General features: G+C 61.6%; 3 protein-coding genes across 10 annotated transcripts in view; 2 read left to right on the top strand and 1 right to left on the bottom strand.

Annotated features, from left to right (window-relative positions):
• On the top strand, positions 1–9,215 carry LOC138817660 (tRNA (guanine(26)-N(2))-dimethyltransferase-like). 2 transcript variants are annotated; one of them, XM_070008180.1, is made up of 17 exons: positions 1–104; positions 251–573; positions 1,504–1,559; positions 2,543–2,685; positions 2,846–3,033; positions 4,685–4,800; positions 4,882–4,994; positions 6,406–6,554; positions 6,733–6,819; positions 6,898–6,967; positions 7,056–7,190; positions 7,276–7,361; positions 7,450–7,558; positions 7,645–7,721; positions 8,356–8,475; positions 8,563–8,692; positions 8,822–9,215. In XM_070008180.1, the coding sequence occupies exons 1-17, from the start codon at positions 51–53 to the stop codon at positions 8,969–8,971; spliced, it is 2,106 nt and encodes a 701-aa protein (XP_069864281.1). In that variant the 5' UTR covers positions 1–50; the 3' UTR covers positions 8,972–9,215. The 2 variants fall into 2 exon arrangements, with proteins under 2 accessions (XP_069864281.1, XP_069864282.1); XM_070008181.1 differs by lacking the exon at positions 8,563–8,692.
• A 970-nt stretch (positions 9,216–10,185) lies between these two features.
• Positions 10,186–13,923, top strand: LOC138817649 (protein lyl-1-like). Its single transcript, XM_070008158.1, has 4 exons — positions 10,186–10,737; positions 11,469–11,827; positions 11,923–12,017; positions 12,759–13,923. The coding sequence occupies exons 2-4, from the start codon at positions 11,493–11,495 to the stop codon at positions 13,208–13,210; spliced, it is 882 nt and encodes a 293-aa protein (XP_069864259.1). The 5' UTR covers positions 10,186–10,737; positions 11,469–11,492; the 3' UTR covers positions 13,211–13,923.
• Positions 13,924–17,540: 3,617 nt separating this feature from the next.
• Positions 17,541–22,603, bottom strand: part of LOC138817648 (nuclear factor 1 X-type) — a 92,797-nt gene continuing 87,734 nt past the window's right edge. For all 7 annotated transcript variants that reach the window (XM_070008155.1, XM_070008153.1, XM_070008150.1 and 4 more), the window contains one exon: positions 17,541–17,590. Coding sequence is in view for 5 of the 7 variants with exons in the window: in XM_070008153.1 (XP_069864254.1) it covers positions 17,576–17,590 (15 nt within the window). In the remaining 2 variants the exon portion in view is untranslated. The remainder of the gene's footprint in view (positions 17,591–22,603) is intronic.

Below are 22,603 nucleotides of genomic sequence, written 5' to 3' on the forward strand. Positions count from 1 at the left end.
TCACGTGACCTGCCCTCCCTCCGGGCCAACATGGCAGCGCCCTGGCCTTGATGCGGGCGGCGTGCACCGAGCCTGGCTGGGTTCTGCGTGCGGCGACGGGCAAGGTGAAGAGTCGAGGGGGCGGGGGCGCGGGGAGTGGACTGCCGCGAGAGCTTCCGGCTCCGCAGGGCCCCGACGCCCCGCGAGGCCGGGGTGCCCGCCTCCCGAGGCCCCGCGGTGTCTACAGCCCCGGCTCTTTACCCGATTGCAGCTCGGCCTCCCTCTCTCTTCCCCCTCCGCCCCCGGGCCCCCGGATGAGGCTGGCGGGCCGCGGGGCCCGCGGATGTCCGTCCTGCGGCTGAGCGGCGCTCTCCGTCCCGTCCGCGGCCTCCGCAGAGCCCCGTGCATGGCCGGGGTGTCGCCCCCGGGCCCGCCGGCTCCAGCCGCGCTGGAGAACGGCTCGGGGCCCCGTGGAGAACAGCGCCCGCCCGCCGCCCCGGAGACGACAGTCACCGAGGGCGCCGCCACGATCGTCTTCCCCAGCGCCAATGAGGTCTTCTACAACCCCGTGCAGGAGTTCAACCGGGACCTCACGTGAGCAGGGGTCAGCCTGGCAGAGGGGGAGTGGGTCGGTGAGATCGGAGGTATTACCGGAATACGTCCCCGGCTGTCCGCCGCTGGAAGGCCAGCATCCAGGAGATAGAGGCTTGGCAGGAAGAAATCGGGCTTAATCAGTGGCTGGCATCTTGGAAGATGGACCCATTCAGCCACAAAACTTCTTCCCCCCTGGTGCCCGCTCCGGGTTTTTATGGGGAGGGAGGAGGAGCTGGGCCGGAAGAATTACTAGCCTGGTGGGGGTCTTTGTCCTCCTGGGCGTGTGTGTCCTTTTCTGTCCTCCTCAGGAATTTTTCAGTCGCCCTCCTGGGGTTCGTTCTTGTTATTCGGAATGGACAGATCACTTATTTTTAACTTGCAGACTTTTCTGCGAGTTAAGCTTCACACCGCTTACACACTTTGTGGTAATGCATTGAAATAATGATTTAAGAAGGTCATTGTGGTAATGCATTGAAATAATGATTTAAGAAGGTCATCTGATTGGAGACATCGTCTGCTATCGTGTGTGTGTGTGTGTGTGTGTGTGTGTCCCTACTTAGATTTAAACTCTGGGCTGTGTCCTTTAGGTCAAATCTGGCACTCTGAGCCCACTTGAACCATAGCTTCACTTCTCACTTTTTGCTGGACTTGAATGTCTCAGGGATGTTCTCCCTGGGCTGGCTTTAAACCGAGATCCTCAGCTCTCCTGAATAACTAGGATTACATGTGTGAGCCACTGACTCCCAGCTGTTCTGGGGTTTATGAACCTGAAGGAAAAAAAATAGTTAACCTCTCAATCATTCAGTTGGGAGTTTTCGGTAGAATTGAGAATGCAGGACAAAAGAAAGACAACTGCGGCTAAGAGAAACTGTAAGGGAATTCAAGCCTTGATCTGTTACAAAGGAAGTAAGCAGATTCTTCTCTCATCAGGTGTGCAGTAATTACAGAGTTTGCTCGAATTCAGCTTGGGGCCAAAGGAATCCAGAGTGAGTACAGGTTCAGGCTCCGGTGTTTATGTTTGGGGGGGGGGGGTGTCATGAAAACCTCTTTCCTTACCTCAGTCTGATGTGCCCTAGGTTGTTATTTTTTGTTTGTTGGTTGGTTTTTGTCAGTCGTGGGGCCTGAACTCTGGGCCTGGGCACTGTCCCTCAGCTCTTCAGTTCAAGGGGAGCACTCTACCACTTAAGCCACAGTGCCACATCCTGCTTTTTCTGCTTATGTGGTGCTGAGGAATCAAACCCAGGGCCTCATGCATGTGAGGCAAGCACTCTACCACTGAGCCACCTTCCCAACCCCGGTTGTTGTTTTTTGTTTGTTGTTTGTTAGTGCCTTTGTGCCAGGCCTTGAATCTCAGGGCCCAGGCACTGTCCATGAGCTTTTTCCACTCAAGGCTGATATTCTACATTTGAGCCCCAGCTCCACTTCCAGCTTTTTTGGGGTCCTTAATGGAAATGAAAGTCTCATATTCTTTCCTACTTAGCTTTGAACTGAGATCCTCAGATCTCAGCCTTCTGAGCAGCTAGGATTACAGGCATTAGTCCCCCAGTGCCCTGCACACACTAGCGTCTGAACAAGACATTTTCCCATGAATCTGAAGGATTGTGAACATTAAGGGGAGGTTTCTCATTGATGAGCTGGGGTGTAGTTCAAGTGTGGAGGCCCTGGGCTGGGAAGGTGGCTCAGTGGTAGAGCGCTTGCCTTACATGCCTGAGGCCCTGGGTTCGATTCCTCAGCACCACATAAGAAAAAAGCTGGAAGTGGCGCTGTGGCTCAAGTGGTAGAGCGCTAGCCTTGAGCTGAAGAGCTGAGGGACAGCGCCCAGGCCCAGAGTTCAGACCCCACGACCGGACCCAAAAAACCCACAAAAAACAAGTGTAGAGGCCCTGGGGGTTCAGTCCTCAGCACGGGGAGGGGGTGAGGGAGGTGGAGGAGCATCTGAGTCCTTGGCTTATCTCTCCTGTGACTGCAGTCAAGGTGCCAGGTGAGCAGGACCTGCAGAAAGTGGTTGTGGACTTGTCAGAACCAGAAGAGGAAAAACTCAAACCAAAAGAGGGTGAAAACCTGGCTCCACAAGACCAGCCTCGAACAGCTGCCGTTGAAGAGATCTGTGAGGTAGGGCTGAGCAGCTGTGGCCGCCTTAGAATCAATCCTCCCTTCCCCGGCTCTTAGACCACTAGGAACTATAGGAGCTGGGCTGGGAGACAACTCTTGGAGCTCCAGAAGAGAATGGAAGTAGGGATGTGAATGAGAGTCCCTTCTTAACTCCCAACAGGAGGGCCTGCGGGTGCTGGAGGGCCTGGCAGCTTCTGGCCTCCGCTCCATTCGGTTTGCTCGAGAAGTACCTGGACTCCGATCTGTGGTTGCCAATGATGCCTCCGCCCAGGCAGTGCATCTCATGCGCCAGAACATCGAGCTCAATAATGTGGGCCACTTGGTACAGGCCAGCCAGGCAGATGCCCGGTAAGTTCCAGGTAGCACTGCCTATTGCTGATAAGGTCACATTGGGTTGTCACTTTGGCTGCCTGGGGTGATGCTGCCTCTGTCCTTCTCTGAGAATATGACCACAGCAGAGGGACATAGTAGCTTCTTGGAACCCTGCTTGGTTGTTTCATCTGGCTGGATTCATATAATGAATAGTCCAATAATGCAGCTGGGCACTGGTGGTTCACACCTGTCATCCTAGCTATTCAGGATGCTGAGATCTGAGGATCATGGTTCAAAGCCAGTCAGAGCAGAAAAGTCCATGAGAATCTTACCTTCTGTTAAATAGCCAAAACTCCAGCTTTAAGCAAAAAAGCCAAGGAAGAATGTAAGGCCCTGCCGGTGGCTCATGCCTGTAATCCTAGCTACTCAGGAGGCTGAGATCTGAGGATCACGGTTCAAAGCAGCCCAGGCAGGAAAGTCCATGAGACTCTTATCTCCATTTAGCCACCAGAAAACTGGAAGTGACACTGTGGCTCAAGTGGTAGTGTGCTCACCTTGAGTTGAAGAGCTCAGGGGCAGCACCCAGGCCCCTAGTTCAAGCCCCACAACCAATCAAAAAAAAAAAAAAATGCAGGGCCCTGAATCCAAGCTCCATTACCAGCGTGTCCCCCTGCGTGTCCCCCACCCCCCCCTCAAAAAACAAACAAACACAAAAATGCCTCACAACTTGGACAGTTCATATTCTGTGCCACCAAGAAGTACAGACATACATTAAACAACAAGGACGTGCTTTGAGAACCACATCTTGTTCTGGGAATGTTTTTAGTATGCATTTACATAAGGTGAAAACAATGCCATTAAGCAAGGTATTTTTTGTCTTTTTTAAAAAATCTTATTATTGAGGACAAAGTCTTACTGTGTTGCCTAGGCTAGCCTTGAGCTCAGGATCCTCCTACCTCAGCCTCCTGAGTAGCTGGGATTATAGTTCTGAGTACTGACCCACTGCTTTAGACAATTTTTTTTTTTGGTCGGTCCTGGGCTTGAACTCAGGGCCTGGGCACTGTCCCTGAGCTTCTTTTGCTCAAGGTTAGCACTCTACCACTTGAGCCACAGCACCACTTCCCGCTTTTTCTGTGTCTGTAGTCCTGAGGAATCAAACCCAGGACTTCATGCGTGTTAGACAAGCACTCTACTAAGCCACTTCCCAGCTGAACTTCTTGTACAACTTGTATTCATTTATTCCCCTGGAAGATGGTCTTTTCACAGACAGTGTCTGTGCCAGGCACCTCTCAATGTCAAGAGTCAGTGAGTGTAAACCTAATAGACGGGACTTGTGACCCAGGGAGGGGTCAGCATGCAGGTGGACAATCTGCAGGACTTGCAGCATAAGGCCACTTGAATGTCTCTGTCATTACCGCGTGTTCATTGTCAAGGCTATATGTAGATGGGTAGACTGAGGCCTAGGGATGAAAATCACGCATCTAATGATCGTCAAGCTGGGCCTGGTGATACACAGCTCAAATCCCAGATTTTGAAACCACAAAGAAAACCTGGAAACAAAACAAATGGCCAGAGCCTGAACTTGGGAAGCTGGCCTCAAGTTCAAGGTCAAACCCTGTAGGAGTCCACATGTGTGGAGGGCCCCATGGGAGGCTAAGGACCGGCCATCTGGCCATCTCTCCTGTAGGATGCTAATGTACCAGCACCAGAGGGTATCAGAGCGCTTTGACGTCATTGACCTGGACCCTTACGGCAGCCCCGCCTCCTTTCTGGACGCAGCAGTGCAGGCTGTGAGCGAAGGAGGTGAGCCCTCCCCCCGCCAGGCTTGAGCAGGGCTGGGTGTTTGGGGAGGGTCCTCACTGCTCGCCCCCCCCCCCCCCCCAGGGCTGCTGTGCATCACCTGCACGGATATGGCGGTCCTGGCAGGGAACAACGGCGAGACGTGCTACAGCAAGTATGGGGCCATGGCTCTCAAGAGCCGCGCCTGCCACGAGATGGTGAGGGGACCTCCCTGCACCCCCGCCCCACACCTGGGACCTGCGCAGCTTCCTCCAGGCAGATCCAGCCCAGGCAGGGAAGACTAGCCGATAACTCACATGAGTAGGAGGTTACATGGTTGGAGTGTGTGTGTGTGTGTGTGTGTGTGCGTGTGTGTGTGTGTGTGTGTGTGTGTGTGTGTGCTTGTACGTGTGCACCCTGCTCCTGGGGCTTCAACTTGACCTGGACACTGTCCCTAGGCTTTTTGCTCAAGGCTAACCACTTGAACCACAGCTCCCAGTGAATTGGAGATAAAAGAGTCTCATGGATTTTTCTGCCTAGACTGGCTTCAAACCAAGATCCTCATATCTCATCTGTAGAGTAGCTAGGCTTATGATGTGAGTCACCAGCGCCTGGCTACATTGTTGTTTTTCTATGATTATGTAATTTCTCCAAAAAAAGTTTTTGTTTAGTTTTTGGGAATCAGGCTCATATAGACCAGTGGGGTCCTCCTGTCTCAGTCTTCCCACTGCTGGGATTATAGGTGTTAACTACCTTGTCTGGCATGTCTTTTTATTTTTTCCCCAGTCCTGGGGCTTGAACTCAGGGCCTGGGCACTGTCCCTGGGCTGCTTTTGCTCAAGGCTAGTGCTCTACCACTTGAGCCACAGCACCAGTTCTGGCTTTTTTTGTTGGTCGTGGGACTTGAACTCTGGGCCTTGAGCTCTTCAGCTTAAGGTGAGTGCTCTACCACGTGAGCTACAGCACCACTTCGAGTTTTCTGGTGGTTTATTGGAGATAAGAGTTTCATGGACTTTCCTGCCTGGGCTGGCTGGCTTTGAACCCCGATCCTCAGATCTCAGCCTCCTGAGTAGCTAGGATTACAGGAGTGAGGCGCTGGCACCCAGGTCGGTTCTGGCTTTTTGTGTATGTGGTACTGTCTTCATGCATGCTAGGCAATTGCTCTATCACTAAGCCACATTCCCAGCCCAAGACAGTCTTTTTAAGGGTAGTTTTTTCAGGTCTGGATTTAAAATCTAGAGTTTCTTCTGTGTTGGGTACTCGACTTCACCTTCTTGGGCCTGTTTTGCCCTCATAGAATGGACCCCATTGGGCTCCCTTGGGTATTTGAAGCAGGGTCGGCCAGAAAAGGGGTAAGTCCTGGCCTAGTCCCTTAGGTCTCAGACAAGTTTTGCAACAGTGTCCTCCACTTCCTGTCCACAGTGCCCACGTGGTACAGGGTGCTCTGTTGCTGAACCTTTGTGCTTTCTGTCATGTTGCAGATGAGGAAACTGAGGCACTGAGAGGTGATGCTGGCTTCCCAAGGGTTATGAGAGTAGGGCCGAGGTTGGAACCCGGGGAGCAACTGTGTGCCTGGCTTTTGTACTCCCTGGGTCTGTGGGGAGAGTGATCCCGTCCCCTGCGCCCCTAGGCGCTGCGGATCGTGCTGCACAGCCTGGACCTCCATGCGAACTGCTACCAGCGCTTCATAGAGCCACTGCTCAGCATCAGCGCCGACTTCTACGTGCGCGTGTTTGTGCGTGTGTTCACCGGCCAGGCCAAGGTCAAAGCCTCCGCCAGGTCAGCCTCTCCCAGAGGAGAAGAGGGCGGGGCCTGAGCTGGGGCGGGGCCTGGCCCAGGGCGGGCCCAGGGCGAGGGAGGAGCCTGCGGTTGGAAGAGCCTTGTTGGGGCGGGGCCTGTGGCGGGGGCGGGGCCTGTGGCGGGGCGGGGCCTCGCCTGGCACTCCCTGCCTCCACAGCAAGCAGGCGCTGGTGTTCCAGTGCGTGGGCTGCGGCGCCCTCCACCTGCAGCGCCTCGGGAAAGCATCGGAGGCCCCTGGTGGCCGGTGAGCCTGGGAGGGCTTGGGGGTCTGGGCGGGACACCCTGGGACGGCCCCCAACCCTAACCGCCCCCTTCCTGGCAGGATCAAATTCTCGGCCGCCTGCGGTCCTCCGGTGACCCCCGAGTGCGAGCACTGTGGACAGCGACACCAGGTGAAGGCCCGGGCGGCGGGCGGCGCGGGCGGGGCTCCGGGGCGCCTTCTCCCCGGCCCCCCGTCATCCGCCCCGTGTGCCCCGGCAGCTCGGCGGCCCCGTGTGGGCAGCGCCCATCCACAACCTGGACTTCGTGGGCCGGGTCCTTGAGGCCGTGAGTGCGAATCCTGGCCGCTTCCACACCTCGCAGCGGATCCGAGGGGTCTTGAGCGTTGTCACCGAGGTGGGGGCCGGCAGGGTGCCCGCCCGCCGTGTCTGCTCGCCCCCCCTCCGGCCCCGCCGAGCCCATGCGGTTCCCCCCCTTCCAGGAACTCCCAGACGCACCCCTCTACTACACGCTGGACCAGCTCAGCTCCACCATCCACTGCAACACGCCCAGCCTCCTGCAGCTGCGGTTAGTTCCAGAAAGGTCCAGGGAGGCCCTGGGCCTGTGGGGATCGCCGGGCTCCGGGCAACCCCTCACCGTCCTGGCCCTTCCCCAGGTCAGCCCTCCTCCACGCTGGCTTCCGGGTGTCGCTCTCCCACGCCTGTAAGAACGCCGTGAAGACCGACGCCCCAGCCTCCGCTCTGTGGGACATCATGCGCTGCTGGGTGAGGGGGTCAGCTCCAAGGGGCCGTGGGGAGGGGTGGTCCCCCAAAGGCCCCTGAGTGCAGCGTCTCCTCATCTCTTCTCTCAGGAGAAGGAGTACCCGGTGAAGCGGGAGCGGCTGTCAGAGACCAGCCCTGCCTTCCGCATCCTCAGTGTGGAGCCCAGGTTTGCAGCGCCAGAGGACTGGGGGGGGGGGGCTGAGAGTGACCCCAGAGAACATGGGGGGAGCCCCCCCCACCGACACTCCCCTGCCAAGACTGGAGCCCAGAATCTGGTCTCCTTCTTCTCTGCCCTCCCCCTGAGCTCCCAGCCCCCCAGCCAGTTACCTGAGTCAGAGCACAGAGAACTTTATCTGTCTAGATGTGTGTGAGCACACGTGTGCCAGCCTAGAACTTGAACTCAGGGCTTAGGCTCTGTCCTTAAGCTTTTGTACTTGAGGCTAGCCCTCTGCCATTTGAGCCACAGCTCCACTTCCAGCTTTTTGCTAGTTAAGAGATAAGAGTCTAACAGACTTGGGGCTGGGAAGGTGGCTCAGTGGTAGAAAGCTTGCCTTGCAAGCATGAGGCCCTGGGTTCCATTCCTCAGCACCACAGAAAAAGCTGGAAGTGAGCACCACCATACCCACACCCACCTAGCCCCTTCTTATCCGTGAGGGGTCCACTCTGTTGTTATCTTCCAGAACAATCTGGACTCAATAGTAAAAGAAAGAACCTTGGTGTGGAGGTGGGCACGTGTGGGTTTGGGGGTGCTCTGTATACCCACGTGGTCGCCACCCCAGCCCTCACCCCCACCTCTCCAGGCTTCAGGCCAACTTCACCATCCGCGAAGATGCCAACCCAAGCTCCCGCCAGCGAGGGCTCAAGCGCTTCCAGGCCAACCCAGAGGCCAACTGGGGTCCCCGGCCCCGAGCGCGGCCAGGGTGAGTGTGGGGTTGTGTGTGTGGGGAGTTTGTCCAGGGCAATGGGAGGAAGGCCAGGGGGAAGCCCCACTCGGTGTGCCTGCCCAGGGGCAAGGCAGCCAGTGAAGCGCTGGAGGAGAAACGCCGGGTCCTGCAGAATAAGAGGAAAGAGCCCGCGGAGGACCCCGCGCAGAGGGCTGCCCGCCTCAAGTCGTTTCCTTGCAAGCGATTCAAGGAGGTGAGGTGCCATCTTCCTCCCCACTGCCGGGCACCTGGGTACCCCTCCCGCCATAGCGGCCATGTCGTGGGAGTGAGCTTGCTGGGTGGGGCTGCTGGGCTTCACCCCATCATCTCTGCCTCACCCCAGGGTGCCTGTCCACGGGGCGACCAGTGCTGCTACTCACACATCCCCCCTGCACCCGGAACCTCTGCGGATGCGGCCCCCCTGGACTGTCCAGAGACCCCCAACCAGTCTTCCAGTCAACCAGCGGCCTCTGCCGGGCCAGGGGTAGACTGAGCCAATAAAAAGATGCTCCTGCCTGTAATCCGAACTACTCAGGAAGCTGAGATCTCAGGATTGCAGTTTGAAGCCAGCCCTGTGAAACTCTTCGCTCCTGTTCGTCACTCAAAAACCAGAAGCGGCGCTGTGGCTCAAGTGGTAGAGCGCTAGCCTTGAGCACAAAGAAGCTCAGGGACAGCGCTCCGGCCCTGAGTTCAAGCCCCAGGACTGACATAAATACATAAATAAGTAAAAAATATGTCCCTGCGTGGCCCTTGTCTCTCTGCGCAGTGTTCCTTTGGGCCAGAGAAGCGGATTTGCGGCTCGGCCCGGGAGCTGCCGCCCGCGGTTCCCGCCGGCGGCCACAGGGTGGCGCTCGGGCCCCGAGCGGAGGCCCCGCCCCTCGGGCGGGAGCGCGCGCTCAGGCCGCGCAGCAGCCCCCACGCGGCCTCCCGCGGCCCCGGTTTGTTTTTGGCTTCGCTTTCTCCCGGGCCGCAGTGGCGGAAGCCAGACCGGAACCAGGCGTCCAGGGCATCCGCTCCGGACCAGGTGTTTCCTGAGCTGCAGCCCCAGGACGGTGCGCGGTTTGGGCCCGGGCTGTTGCCCTGACCCCCAGTGAGGGAAGCTGCGCCCCGTCCCCAGCCGGCAGGGCCAGCGCGGCCCAGGGGGGTGTCCTGCGCCCCGATGGCTTCTCTCCTGTGTGCACCCTGAGTCGCCAGCCCCCCCGCGGGCCGCTCCCGGCCTCGCACACCGGCGCCCCGGAACCCCCTTCCCCGGCCACACCACCGACCGACTTGACCCACGGTGGTTTTTGTTTTCTTCCGTGCCGCGGCTGGGCCTTGAACCCAGGGCCTGGGCGCCGTCCCAGGTCTGTTCCTCGAGGCTGGTGCGCTACCACCCGAGCCGCGGCTCCGCGCCCGGCTTCGCGGTGGTGCGTGCGGGATAAGAGTGGGGCGCGTCCCGCTGGCACTGGCTTCCCACTGAGTAGCTGGGATTGCAGGGGTGCCCCCCCCATCATCCCGAGACCTTAGAGACAGCTGCGGAAATCACCGCCCGCCCTGACCCTGGAGCCCAGTGCCCCTGGCCCCTCGCGGCCAGGCGCAGATCAGACGTGGCCCCGTGGCGTGCCCGCGGGGGGGGGGGAGGACATGAGTGAAAAAGAGGAAGCAGGAGGGTGGGGAGGAGACAGGGCTGGGGCCCCTGGGTCACGCGGCCCGGGGCCGGGAAGCCTGCGGAGGACCCGAGCTCCATGCTGTCGGCCCTGCCTCGGTCTCTCCCCCGATCGTGTGCCGAGGCCGGGGGTCCGCCAGTGTCTGCGGGCACCGAGGGGGGAGGCCAGGCCCTCCGCGGGGGTGCCGGCCCAGGCGGGCGCCCGGGGCGGGGCCGGGGCGCTGGGGCTGCCGCCCGCCCGGTTTCCTCCGGGGTCAGCCCGGCTCCTTATCAGGCGTGGCCAGGCGAGCAGGGCCTTATCTGTGGCGGCCCGGCATCCTCTGGCCCCTGCGGCCGGGCTGGGAGGGAGGAAACCCGGCCGCCGAGGGCGGGGAGAGGGCGGGCCGGGCCCCCAGCCGCTCTCGTTCCCGGGACCCACGCTGCCCGCCGCCCGCGGCCGCCCAGGCCCCCGGGAGCCCGGGAGGAGGCGCGGCCCGGCTCTGGGGCCCGACGGGGCGGCCTGGAGGGCTTTCATCAGACCGGACCGCGGAAGCCGCCGCCTCGGGGCCCGGCCCGCCGGGCCTGAGGACACCGAGCCGGGACAACGCGCGCCAGAACGCGGGGACACAGCCGGGGTAAGAGGGGGAGATGGTGCAGCCCCCCTCCCCCGCAACCCTTTCCCAATCCGTGCGTCCATCCCGCTGGGGAGGTCCCCCCAGTTACCAGAGCACCCCAATCCCGGGAGGCCACCCAGCAGACCCGCCAAAGGAGGGGTGATGCTGGGGGTGAGGGGCAGGGTGGTGCCAGAAGCAGAGGGAGACGTAGGGGTGCTGTTGGGGTCCAACGGGTCAGCCTGGGGGAGGGGATGGCAGTGCAGGTAGTTGGGTCAGGAGACTGCTCAGAGGTCGGGAGACCCTGTTACAATGGTGGAAAGCAGAGGGGAGCAGTGTGGTGGCGATGAGAACACTGGAGGTCACAGCTGAGGTCCACAGGCCGGCCGGCGGGTGGGGGGCTGGTGACACGGGGGACTATGAGGAGGGATCCCAACGTCCTATGGCACCAATGGTCAATGTGGGGGTGTCTCAGGATGCGATTTCAGGGTTACGACCAACTGTGGGGCTTGGGGGTCTCCTGGGCCCGCGCGGGGCCTCCATCCTCGCCGGCAGCTGGGGGTGGGGGGTGGGATTAAGGATATTAGCGCAGCTCCCCTTACACACAGGCTCAGCCGCCCAGCACCCCGTGTGGCAGGCAGTTCCTGGGCTCCCCCTCCTCCATCTTTGCCCACTTGAACCTCCACTCCTCCTGCTCCCCCCCCCCCCCCGCACTGCCCGGTCCTCCCACCAGCCTCTCCCCCTCCCTCCCACAGGTGAGCACCCCCTCCTCAGGGCCCATGTGCCGACCCCAAGCCCAGGCGGAGGCGGGCCCCATCATGACTGAAAAGGCAGAGATGGCAGGCACCCCCAGCCCAGCGCCCTCCGGGACCCCAAAGTCTGCCTCCCCGGAGTCCCCCCCATTCCCGGAGGAGGCAGGCCATCGAGGCCCCTCCCCGCTCAGACTGCCCCCCGGCGTGCCAGTGATCAGCCTGGGGCACACCCGGCTCCCAGGCCCAGCCGTGCCCACCACAGAGCTGAGCGCCCTCCGGCCCCCCATGCTGCACCTGTCGGCCCTGGGGGCCACGCCGCCCGCCCTGGCCCTGCACTACCACCCTCACCCCTTCCTCAACAGGTCAGTGGGGAAGACGGGGCTGGAAGGGGACGCTGGAGATGGGGGGACCAGGGTCCTTGCCCACAGAGGCATTTGTGACCCACGACCCCTTACAGCGTCTACATTGGGCCGGCAGGACCTTTTGGCATCTTGCCCAGCAGCAGCAGGCTGAAGCGGAGACCGAGCCATTGTGACCTGGACCTGCCTGAGGGTGAGGGAGGGAGGTGTGTGTGTGTGTGTGTGTGTGTGTGTGTGTGTGTGTGTGTGTGTGTGTGTGTGTGTGTGTGTGTGTGTGTGTGTGTGTGTGTGTCCACGCATGCGCACAGGCTTGCGGGTGGGGGGCTGCCCCATCCCCTCCCACAGGGACAGGTATTTCCCACACATCCACGCCAAGCCCCGTCCAGGTTATAGCCAGATGCATTCAAGACCACAGCTTCCGCTCCCCGCGCCCCCCTCAAAGAGCCACTGGCCACAGCTGAGACTGGGAACCCCCAAAATGATAGCTCCCCTGGAATGCACAGCCATGAAAGAGCCAGCCACACAACCATAACTACACAAGTCGGCTAGAGAACCACAGACAGCTACAGGGGCAAGCCACACCACTGCCTGGAGCCACCACAGCCATCAGCCTGGCCACGAACCCCTCCCCACTCCCACCGGCCACAGGAGACACGGGGGCGCCTCTCATACACCCCCGGAATACACCGCAATGGGGCATCCTCAGCAAGAGGGTTCCAGGGAGAGGGTGGCCTGCTCCCCAGGGGATCTCAGCCCCTTCGCCGCCATCGAGGGGCGCGGAGTCGTGCGCATCAGGGCCTCGGTGTGGGCCGGGGAGCCCGGGAGCCCACGTCTAGGGGCCCGGGAGAGGCCGATCTGCACGTGGGGGCTGCAGGGGTGCCTGCCTCGCGCTGCCCGGCCCGGCCGCCCACCCGTTCCCTCCTCCGGCCCGCAGGGCACCAGCCGCAGAAGGTGGCCCGGCGCGTGTTCACCAACAGCCGCGAGCGCTGGCGGCAGCAGAACGTGAACGGCGCCTTCGCCGAGCTCCGGAAGCTGCTGCCCACTCACCCGCCCGACCGGAAGCTGAGCAAGAACGAGGTGCTGCGCCTGGCCATGCGGTACATCGGCTTCCTGGTGCGGCTGCTGCGGGATCAGGCGGCGGCGCTGGCCGCGGGCCCCGCCGCGCCCGGGCCCCGCAAGCGGCCGGCGCCCCGGGCAGGAGGCGCGGACGGCGGCGCCCGGCGGGAGGCGGCGGCGTCCGCCCGGCGGGAGGCGGCGGCGGCGTGCAAGGCCGAGGCGGCCGCGCGCTCGCAGCCCGCGCTCCCCGGCGGCTCCGACGGCGCCCCGGGCGGGACGGCGCGGCCCATCAAGGTGGAGCAGGCGGCTCTGAGTCCCGAGGTGCGGTGACCCCCTCCCCGGGCCGGCGACGTCTCTGGTTGCGGGGGCGCACCCCGCGTCAGGGGATCGCCCCACCCAGATCTGGAGGCCCTCAGGGCGGGACGCGCCGAGGACTGTGCTCCGGAGTGAACTTTCTGCAGGAGGGACCGGCGGGGTCGCCCCGGATGAGGGCGGCAGAGACCCCGGAGGACTCGAGGGTCCCCAAGACCCACCCCCCGCGCAGAGTTAATAATGTTCATTTACCCGCTGGTTCCCCCGCCCCCCCGTGACCTCTCCGCACCCCCTTCCCAGGGGCGAGGGCAGCACCAACGCCGCGGACGTGCGACGACCCAAGGGGTGCCTGCTCCCCACCCCGCCCTCCCCGGCTGGGGTCGCGAGGGGACCGGGAGGCTCCGCGCCGCCCGCCAGCGCCCTCTCCCGGCGACCCCCGGGACAGGCGCCCCTGGACGGCGCGGGAGCCCGGTGGGTCGGTGGGGACGGGTCGATGATCGGTGGCGTCGGCGGAGGCTCTGGGCGCAGTTGCTTTTGTTTTTTTTTTCTTTATTTTCTTTATTTCACATACACATTAGCCATTCAATGGAGAAGCCGGAGAGAGTCAGGCAAAGATGGTATAACAGAAGCGCAGTGACGGGGCGGGGCGGGCGGGAGGGGACAGACGGGCTGGCTGCCTACTTGCATTCCGCTAGGACACTGAAAACCCAGAAAACAAAACAGACAGTAAACTACCCTTGTTTCTTATGTATCTCAGTGCAGAGACGGGGGGGGGGTGGGGGTGAAGGCGGGGAGGGGGAGACCAGGCCGATGGGGGGAGCGGAGGGAGGGGGATGCTAAGGGGAAGCACACCAAATCCATTAGTACTATATATAGAGATACTCGTATATACTGCGTTTCTTAGCCTAAGAAGAAACTTGTTTGACGGGACGGGCGGCCTTCGCGGTCCGCGATGCTGGTGCTGGTCGGGCGCACGGATCTCCCGGGAGGGGCCAAAGTGGGGCTGGCCCAGGCTGGCTTGGGGTGGGGGTAAAAGGAGGGGGGAGCGGGAAAGGGGGCGCCCCAGGGAGGGTGAGTGGGGGTGGAGGGGAGCAGAGTGCGGGTCTGGGGTGCCCCTCGGGCTCTCGATTAGGGGACGAAAGTTCTCGTGACTTTATTGCTCCTTTATTTTTCTCTCGTGTGCGTGTGTGTGTGCGTGTGTGTGCGCGTGGGGGGGTCCGTTCTGCACGGGCGGGGTGGGGTGGGGGTGGTCGGAGCCACCCGGCCCCTCTGGGACCCAGAGCGCGGCGTCCGCTCCGCCAGCACGGGGGTGAGAACAAGGCACTAGGTCGGCCGGCCAGCGCGGGGCGGGTGTGTAAGGCAGTCGTCGGGGCTGGTTGCGGGGGTGGGGGCTGGGGGGCTGTGTGCGGGGGGGGGGCCGTGTGCGTGCGTGCGTGCGTGCGCGGGCCTGGGCAGATCGACCTGTCGGCGGCGTGGCTGGTTCTGTTCTGGAGCATGGAGCCTTCCTTCCGGGGTGGGGCTGGGGGGGGAGCCAGGGGTGGTGTTGAGTGGGGGGGGCGCCGGGGGGAGGGGGAGTCGGGGAGGAAACGACCAACTTGCAGAGCGCGCTCCTGATAATGCTGGTGAGGGTCAAGTTGGCGTCTGGCTCAAAGAGGGGCGCTCGGGAGAGTCCGGGCGGAGAGGGAGAAAGGAAGGGACGTTTGTTCGTTGGCATTGACCTCTGCGGAGGAGGGGGGAGGCAGGGACCCCCGCAGCGCCCCTCCTCCGTGCCCGGGCGGGAGTGGGGCGAGGAGGGGGCGCTGGGCCCCAGGAAAGGGGGGTGCCCGGGGAGACCCGCGGCCGAGCAGCCCGGCCACCGGCGGGTGCGCGCGCCGCTGTCCCGTTCCGTTAAACTCAACAAAGAAGGGGTATGCGTGTTTCTAACAAGTGCAGGATATTTAATTGATTCATAAACTTATGCATAATAGTTTGTGGGTTTCTTAAAACGTACTTTATAATGTAAGAAGCACCAGGGTTTTTATGTTGAATTATCTTAAAAGTAATTTTCTCTCGTCCTTTTCCTTTTTTGTTTTCTCCTTTTTGATCTTGTGTTGGTTGATTTCTTTTTAGTGTCAAGGTTTGTGTGTGTGTGTGTGTGTGTTAAAATTCGAAAATGTGAACATTTCCTTCAGCCCTCCCACCGAAACCCAGAACGAACGATGAAAACAAATAAAAACCCCAGGTCATCCTCGTCAACGCAGGAAAACGATTAAAAAAAAAAAAAGAAAACGAACAACAACAACAAAAAAGGCAGAAAAAGAAAAGAAAAACCACTCATCGGTCGTGGCCCCGCCCGGGGCGGGGAGGCCCAGTTCTTTTAGCGTCCCCGGAGCCGCGAGGACAGGACAACAAAAATAGAATTTTTCTTAACAATCTCTAACATACAAAGATAGGAAAACTCTCTGATGCATTGCACTTGGTTCAGTGAAAAAAAAGTTCATTTCCCCCATATATATTTTTGTGGGTTTTTTTCTCTCCTAACACATCCCCACGTCCGTCGCCCTATCCGCCCCCTCCCGGCTCGCGACCCCCGGGGAAGGGGCGCCCGGCCCGCCCCTCCTGCCCGAGCCCAGCTGCCTGCAGCTTCCGACCTCGCCCGGGCGGCGCCCCGCGGCCCCGATCGTCCTCCCTCGACGGCCCGGGGGGGGGGGTCCCCGCCCTCGGCTCTGACCCTGTTTAGCCACACTGGAGAATCATTGCACTCTGACCGCGCGTCACGCCCGGCCGCCCGGCCCCCGGCCCGCCGCGCTCCCGAGCCCCGGGGCCGGTCCCGGGAGACGCCCGCGGGCCCCCGGCCCCGCAGCCCCGCGCTACGCCCGCCCGCGGAGGCACCGCCGGGAGGACGGGGGTGGGGGAGGAGGCGGGCGGCCACCCCGAGGTGCGGCGTCCTACGGGGAGGACCCCGGGCCTGCGCCCTCCTCCCGCCCTCCCAGGGCCACAGCCGCCCCCCCCCGACTCTCAATAAATAAAGCCCCTCACCCACCCCTCCGCGGTGCAATGTTGGCTGATTGACTTCCAGAGGATCCTGACCTGTGCTTTGTGTTTTCATACCGTACGAAAGAGAGAAAGAGAGGCACAAGGACTTGGGGGAGACGCGGGGAGGGGGAGTAAGGCACAGAAAGACAAGCCAGAGGGGCCACGTCACACCGGGGTGGCCGGGTGTGCCCGCGCTCCCCTCCCGCCCGGGCCGCCCCGGGGAGGGAGGGCTGGGGACAGCGACTTCCTGTGGTGTGGTACCGAATTGTTCCCGAATCGCTCCGCGAGGAGGGCTTCCCTACGGGACGGGGACGCGAAGAGACCCAAACGACGACTGCCCCACCCCGAAATAAAGAGTACAGACGTGACAGCGGAGACGGGGAGGGCGTGGGGACGCGCGGGAGCGGCCGGGAGCCGCGGAACGCTCGGGAAGAGGACGACCCCCCTCCCCAGGAGCCCCGACTCCTACCTAGCGCAGGTGGCGGCCTCGGCTCGGCGCGGGGCTCGGGGTCCCCGGTGGGCGCCGCTCCCTCCCGGGCCGGCCCCGGCCGGGCTGCGCGCGCGGGCGGGGCGGGGGGGGGGCAGGGACCGGCGGGGCGGGGCGGGGCGAGGGCGCCGGCATGCAGGGCTGGGGTGCGGGAAGACCCGGGCCCTCCCTCCCTTCACTGGGGCGGCGCCCCTCGGCCCCCCGCGGAGCCCGGGGCCCGTCGGGGACGGCGCTTCCCCAGCCCCCTCCCCGCCCCGTGGACTGTACAGAGAGGCCCGGCCGGCGGCCCCGGGCGGGACGGCTCGACGCCCTTCCCCGCGCGCGGCCGGACTCCAGGGGGCGCCCCCGGCCCACCCAGAGCCGCCCTCCCCGGTCCGGAGCGCGGTGGAGGGGGAGAGGCCGGAGCCGGGCCGGGCGGGAGAGGGGAGGGGCGTGGCGGGGCGAGCCCCAGCATCGTTACAAGCGGGTCCCAGGGCGCCGGGGAGGCTGGGGCCCCGCGGGACGGGGCTGCTCGCTGCCCGGGGCGCTGCCTGGGCGCGGGAGCCCCGCAGCACCCCTTTGCTCCTGTCTGCCCTCTGCCTGGCCGAGCAGAGCGCTCCACGCGTGTTTCTTTCCGCCTGGCTGCCGAGGCTCGGCTCCGCGGAGCTGCGCCGCCCGGGGGCCGGGAGGGCGGAGGAAGGCCGGGGCTGGGGGCTGAAGACGCGGAACTTTGCTCGTCGGTGGGGCTGGGCTGGGCTGGGCTGGGCTGGGCTGGGCTGGGCTGGGCTGGGCTGGGCTGGGCTGGGGTTGGTTTTTTTTTTTTTTTCTATGTCTCAAAATTTCTTCTCTCCCCCTTTGAGGGAACCTCTTCTTTTCATTTTCTTGTTTCTTTGTTGATCTTATCAGAGGAACCAGGACTGGAAGAGGACCCAAGAGAGACAGAGACAGAGACACAGTGAATGAGAAGAGCTGGGGGCTGGTCCCATCTCCCTCTGAGTTGGCCTTGTGACCTTAGGGGGGGCACTTTGTCCCCTGGGGGTTCAGCTCCTCAGGGGAAGGCTGGATGCTGGGCGGACACCTGACCTGCAGGAGGAGGTGCACCCTGCTCTCCCCACCCTCCACAGGAATCCCCCCAGACCCCTGCTCCCCGGTGCGGGAGGAGTCCAGCTGGCCTGCCCGTGGGCACGGTGCCCAGCGGGCGGGACCCCCATGGCGGGCGCTGGCACAAACCTAGGATCTGGCCATGTTTGCAATTGTTTGGGTTTTTGTGTGAGTCCTGCAAGGTGGGGAGGATGCCAGGCTGGGGCTTTTGTACCCAGAGGGGCTTGGGGAGTGGGTGGGGTGACCCAGCTTCTGGCTGAGTTTTCTGTCTCTTTGGATTAAAAACAGAAATTCCCGTCTGTACAGCGCAGCCAGGTCCCACAGGCTGAAAGGCTGGGGGTGGGGGAGCCACATGGCTTCAGGCCCGAGCTGGGCCGGGCCTGGGGGGAGGGGCAGGAGCCCACCAGGCCGGCTCCTCTACCCTCAGGGCAGCAGGAGCTGCAGGGAAGAAGCCCAGGCTCCCTGGGGTGGGCACCGCTTCCTCTGGGCGCCAGCAGGCGGCGCTGTCTCCCCGCACACGGGAGACAGGGAGCACACAGGGTGGACCCCAGGACCTGGCTGCATGGCCACCTCCCCCTTCTAGGGTCCGCTTGCTGTGTGACTTTGTGACTGGGTGGTGGGCCAGGGACTCTCGGCACAACTGACAGCACCTTCTCTGAAGCCACATTGCGGCCCTTCCAGGCTCTGTGTCACCAACGTTGGTCTGCAGGGACCCAGAAGAGCCAACTAGAGTGCACACAGATACCCAGACACTCCACCCGTGCCCTAGTCCCACAGCGATGGCCAGTGTGGAGAGTGGGTGGCCTGCCTGAGGACACGCAATCTCCCATGGGTCTTCGGTAACCAGGCTGGGCCTCCTGCTTCTCAACAGCTGCTGCTTGTGCTGCTATCATGAGAATCCCGGAGCCCCTGTACGCTGCCTAAGACCCAGCCCGCTACAATGGGGTGAGTGGGTTGGGGTGCTGCCTGGGTGCGGGGTGGTACCACATTTTCAAAGTAGCCAGAGATCCACATAGGATTTCCCATGAAATTTTGCAGTGTTTAAAGTCCTGCTGGAACACAGGTATGGGCCATTGGTACGGCATGCTGGCTTAGCAGGTGTGAGGCCCTGATTCCCAACCACAGCACCAAAACCAACCAACCACCTACCCACACACACACACACACACACACACACACACACACACACACACACACACACACCAGCCAGCTGTAGTGGTAATTAATGCCCACAATCGGAGTACTCTGCAGGCAGAGGCAGGAGGAGCAGGAGTTCAAGGCCACCCAAGACTACATTAGGAGACCCTGTCTCAAAAGGTAAAAAAAATTCTGAGTGCCAGTGGCTCATACCTGTAATCCTAGCTACTCAGGAGTAAGATATGACGATCCTGGTTCAAGGCCAGCCCAGGCAGAAAAGTCTGTGACACTCTAGTTAACTATCGAAAAGCTGGAAGTGGAGCGATAGAGTGCTAGCCCTGGGCAAAAAAGCTAAAGGACAGTGCCAAGGCCCTGAGTTTAAGCTCAGTATTACCACAAAAACAACAACAACAAAAAAAAAATGACAAAACAAAGCCCCACCCAGTACACAATTCTTCCGACATGCCTGGAGACAGGCCTACCTACCTCTCAGACTCTGGTGTGAATGGGGACATGGGACCTAGAAATGGCTTCGGAGCCAGGCACCGGTGGCTCACGCTTGTAATCCTTGCTACTCTGGAGGCTGAGCTCTGAGGATCACAGTTCAAAGCGGGGGAGGGGGGGGCAGAAAAGTCCCCATGAGACTGTTATCTCCAATTAATCACTCAAAAACCAGAGGGAGGGGCTGGGAAGGTGGCTCAGTGGTAGAGTGCTTGCCTCGCATGCATGAGGCCCTGGGTTTGATTCCTCAGCACCACATAAACAGAAAAAGTAGGAGGTCGCACTGTGGCTCAAGAAGTAGAGCGCTCGCCTTGAGCTGAAGAGCTGAGGGACAGTGCCCAGGCCCAGAGTTCAAGCCCCATGACTGACAAAAAACAAAGAACAAAACAAAACAGAAGTGCTGTGGCTCAAGTGGCAGAGCACTAGCCTTGAGCACAAAGAGGCTCAGGAACAGTGGCCAGGCCCTCAGTTCAAGCCCCACACCGACAAAAAAAGAAAAACACATGGTTTCAGAGAAGCCAGGCACAGTGGCAAAGGCCAGTCAATGCAGCTACTTGGGAGCTGCAGGCAGGAGCATCACCAAAGCCGGGACACTCCCAACCCTGGGACCATACCAAGACCTCATGAAGAACAAAACAAAGAAAAAGGAGCTTTATGCTCTTCTGAACTGGAGGTATGCCTCCCTGGTGGATGGCCTGCCTAGCAAAGCACAAGGCCCAGAGTTCAAAGCCCAATACTACCAACACGAGAGATTGGCCGGTCCCCGCGGTAGCTGGTAACACCAAAGCTTTCTCCCCAGGGTGTCTGACCACAGGTCCATTTTCTTTAATTAACTCAAACGTAAGCAGCTGCCTGTGGCCATGGTCACCCATGATGGACCCACAGCACCTGCTATTGCACCACAGCGGGTCCGCTGCCTGGCAGATGCTTCATGCCTGTGCTGGGCAGAGGGGGCCAAGCACCTGCCCTGAGTCCTACCTGGGAACCGGCCAAAAGCCACGTGGAGATTCTGGGGCCTGGCGGTCTAGGTAGAAACCCAAGACCTGAGTGTCCTCAGAGAGGGTGAAGGAGGCTGGGTCAGCCACCAGCTCCTGGACTTCCACTCTGGTCTGCGGGTTCTCTGGGACCAGAAGGTTACCGCTGGCCAGAGGCTGGGAGAGCCTAGCCCTGCATCTCCAGCCCGCCTGCCTGGCTGGCACACCACACCAAGGCCTGAGGGCTGTCCCCCAGGGTCCTGGGAGCTTCCCTGCAGGGGACCACCACCTGGTCTCAGGCTAGGGCCTTCTCAGTTCCAGGCCCGCAGCTGGGGACAAAGGCAGCACCGTGGGGACTGCTCTCCCCATGGTCCTAGGATCAGAGGATCTGCAGCCTTCTCCGCCAGCCCGCCCACCCACCCACCCCTGCTTCCTGAGCCAGGTCCAAAATTGATTAAACTAAGTAAAAAGCACTGCCCAGGGAATGACAAAATTGCTAAAATTCTCCTTTCTTCCCTCATTCTATTGTTCTCTCTCCATCTGGTGCTCCGGGGATCAGCTAAAGTCACTGGTTACTGTGGAAACCGCCCCCAACTGTACCCCACAGCCGCCTGCCCCCAGTCCGGCCCTGGCTCCCTCTTCACTGTGCAGACACACCTGCCCTGCCTGCTCAGGGCTAGGACCCGGGCCAGCCGGCTGGGCTGGCCGCACAGACGCCCTCCTCCACCGCCAGGGGCCCCAAGATGGGAAACACCAGGGAAAGAAACTTTCCCCAACTTGCCTCCAACTCTGACTTGGCCTCAAAGCGTCTAAAGCCAAGTGAGCAGAGAAAGTGAGGGAGGGAAACCCGGGTGAGCGGGAGGGCCTTGCTGGCCGGTGAGCATGCGCACTGAGCCCCGGAGAACTGCTGCTCTGGGAGGGGAAGGGAGGAGAGGAGGGAGCCGCGGAGCCCAGCCCCTGGTGCCAGCCGGGAGGGGAGGCCGCCTGCTGCCCCTTCCTCTGGCACCCCCTCCTGCCCTCTGCCAGCAGGGCTCTCTCGGCCTCCCTGGCACAGAGCAGAGGGGGCTGGCTCCAGCCCCTGCTCAGAGCCATTGTTTTTCTTCTCAACACCCCCAAGTTCAAGTTCATCTGGGTGTTACATCATGTCTGGTTGCTCCTGGAAACCAGACGGGTCAGACGTGACTCTGGGGAAAGGGGGTGGGAAGCTAGAGGGGGCTGAAGTTCCTTCCCCTCCCCTTCTTGCCACTAGGGAGCTCTGAAGTTTGAAGTTTGACAAAGTTTTTTGGCCTTTTTTTTGTTGTTGTTGTTAGAGAAGAAGGAAAAGAAAGAAAGAAAACCCCCTCAAACCACACACACACACACACACACACACACACACACACACAAACTTCATTCCACTAACTTTCTCTGGCCTGGCGCCTCAGAGCAGAGGCGGGCCAGCGCCCACAGAGTTGGCCCTGGCGGCCGGGCGGGCAGAGGTGGGTCTCTGTGGGAAGCCTGGGAGAGGGGCTTTTGTAAAATGCGCAAGAGGGAGACCTGGGCCCACTCTCTTCTGCAAGGCCTGGCTCTGAGACCCAGACGCCCCCAGCGCAGCTCTGCCCTGCGGAGGTGGCGCACCCTACCTTGCCCCAGGGGCTGGGTCCTGCTCATCCTGCGTCTCAGGGCACAGGCACACCAGGGGACTGTCATTGCACATATGCACACACGCATGTGCAAGAGTCCTGGGGCTTTAGGCTCGGGGAGGTGGGGGCAGTGCCTTCCCTGATGAGTGCTTTTGCAGAGGCCTGGAGCCCTCACAGGGCTCTGGGGGCTCGAGGGGGGGGCGGGGCTCCAGCCGGCCAGCCCTGCCTTTCTCGTGGTGCCAGAGTCCCTGGGAAAGGAGCCTACCAGGTCTCCTCTGCCCCTGGCCAGCCCACACATAGCCAGGGAAGCGGGGAGGGCCAGGAGCCAGGGCTTCTAGCAGAAGGGGCCGGGAAGAGCAGGAGAGAGCCCAGGCTACCGTCTGAGATGCCTCGGGCTACTACCTTTGCTGAAACCACGCCTGGCCCAGAAAGCCTCTAGCCTTGCTTGGGTCCTTGGCCCCCTTCCCCAGGGCCAGGGCTGTCAGAGCTAATTATCCAATTAACCGATTAGCCAGGGAGCCTGGGGGCTGCCTGGGGAGGCCGCTCAGCTGGGCGTGCAGAAGGCAGCCAGGCTCAGCCCCTGGCCACGTGGAGA

Source organism: Dipodomys merriami, unplaced genomic scaffold (assembly GCF_024711535.1).
Source record: "Dipodomys merriami isolate MVZ:Mamm:240054 unplaced genomic scaffold, mDipMer1.0.p SCAF_70, whole genome shotgun sequence".
Lineage (NCBI taxonomy): Eukaryota > Metazoa > Chordata > Mammalia > Rodentia > Heteromyidae > Dipodomys > Dipodomys merriami.

Bases quoted from the DNA above. Each gene is read 5' to 3' on its own strand.
- LOC138817649 (XM_070008158.1), top strand. From the start codon at position 11,493: ATGTGCCGACCCCAAGCCCAGGCGGAGGCGGGCCCCATCATGACTGAA. The intron at 11,828-11,922 runs GTCAGTGGGGAA...GACCCCTTACAG, and splicing joins CCTCACCCCTTCCTCAACAG to CGTCTACATTGGGCCGGCAG. The intron at 12,018-12,758 runs GTGAGGGAGGGA...TCCGGCCCGCAG, and splicing joins TGACCTGGACCTGCCTGAGG to GGCACCAGCCGCAGAAGGTG.
- LOC138817660 (XM_070008180.1), top strand. From the start codon at position 51: ATGCGGGCGGCGTGCACCGAGCCTGGCTGGGTTCTGCGTGCGGCGACG. The intron at 7,191-7,275 runs GTGGGGGCCGGC...CCCCCCTTCCAG, and splicing joins TCTTGAGCGTTGTCACCGAG to GAACTCCCAGACGCACCCCT. The intron at 7,722-8,355 runs GTTTGCAGCGCC...CCACCTCTCCAG, and splicing joins ATCCTCAGTGTGGAGCCCAG to GCTTCAGGCCAACTTCACCA.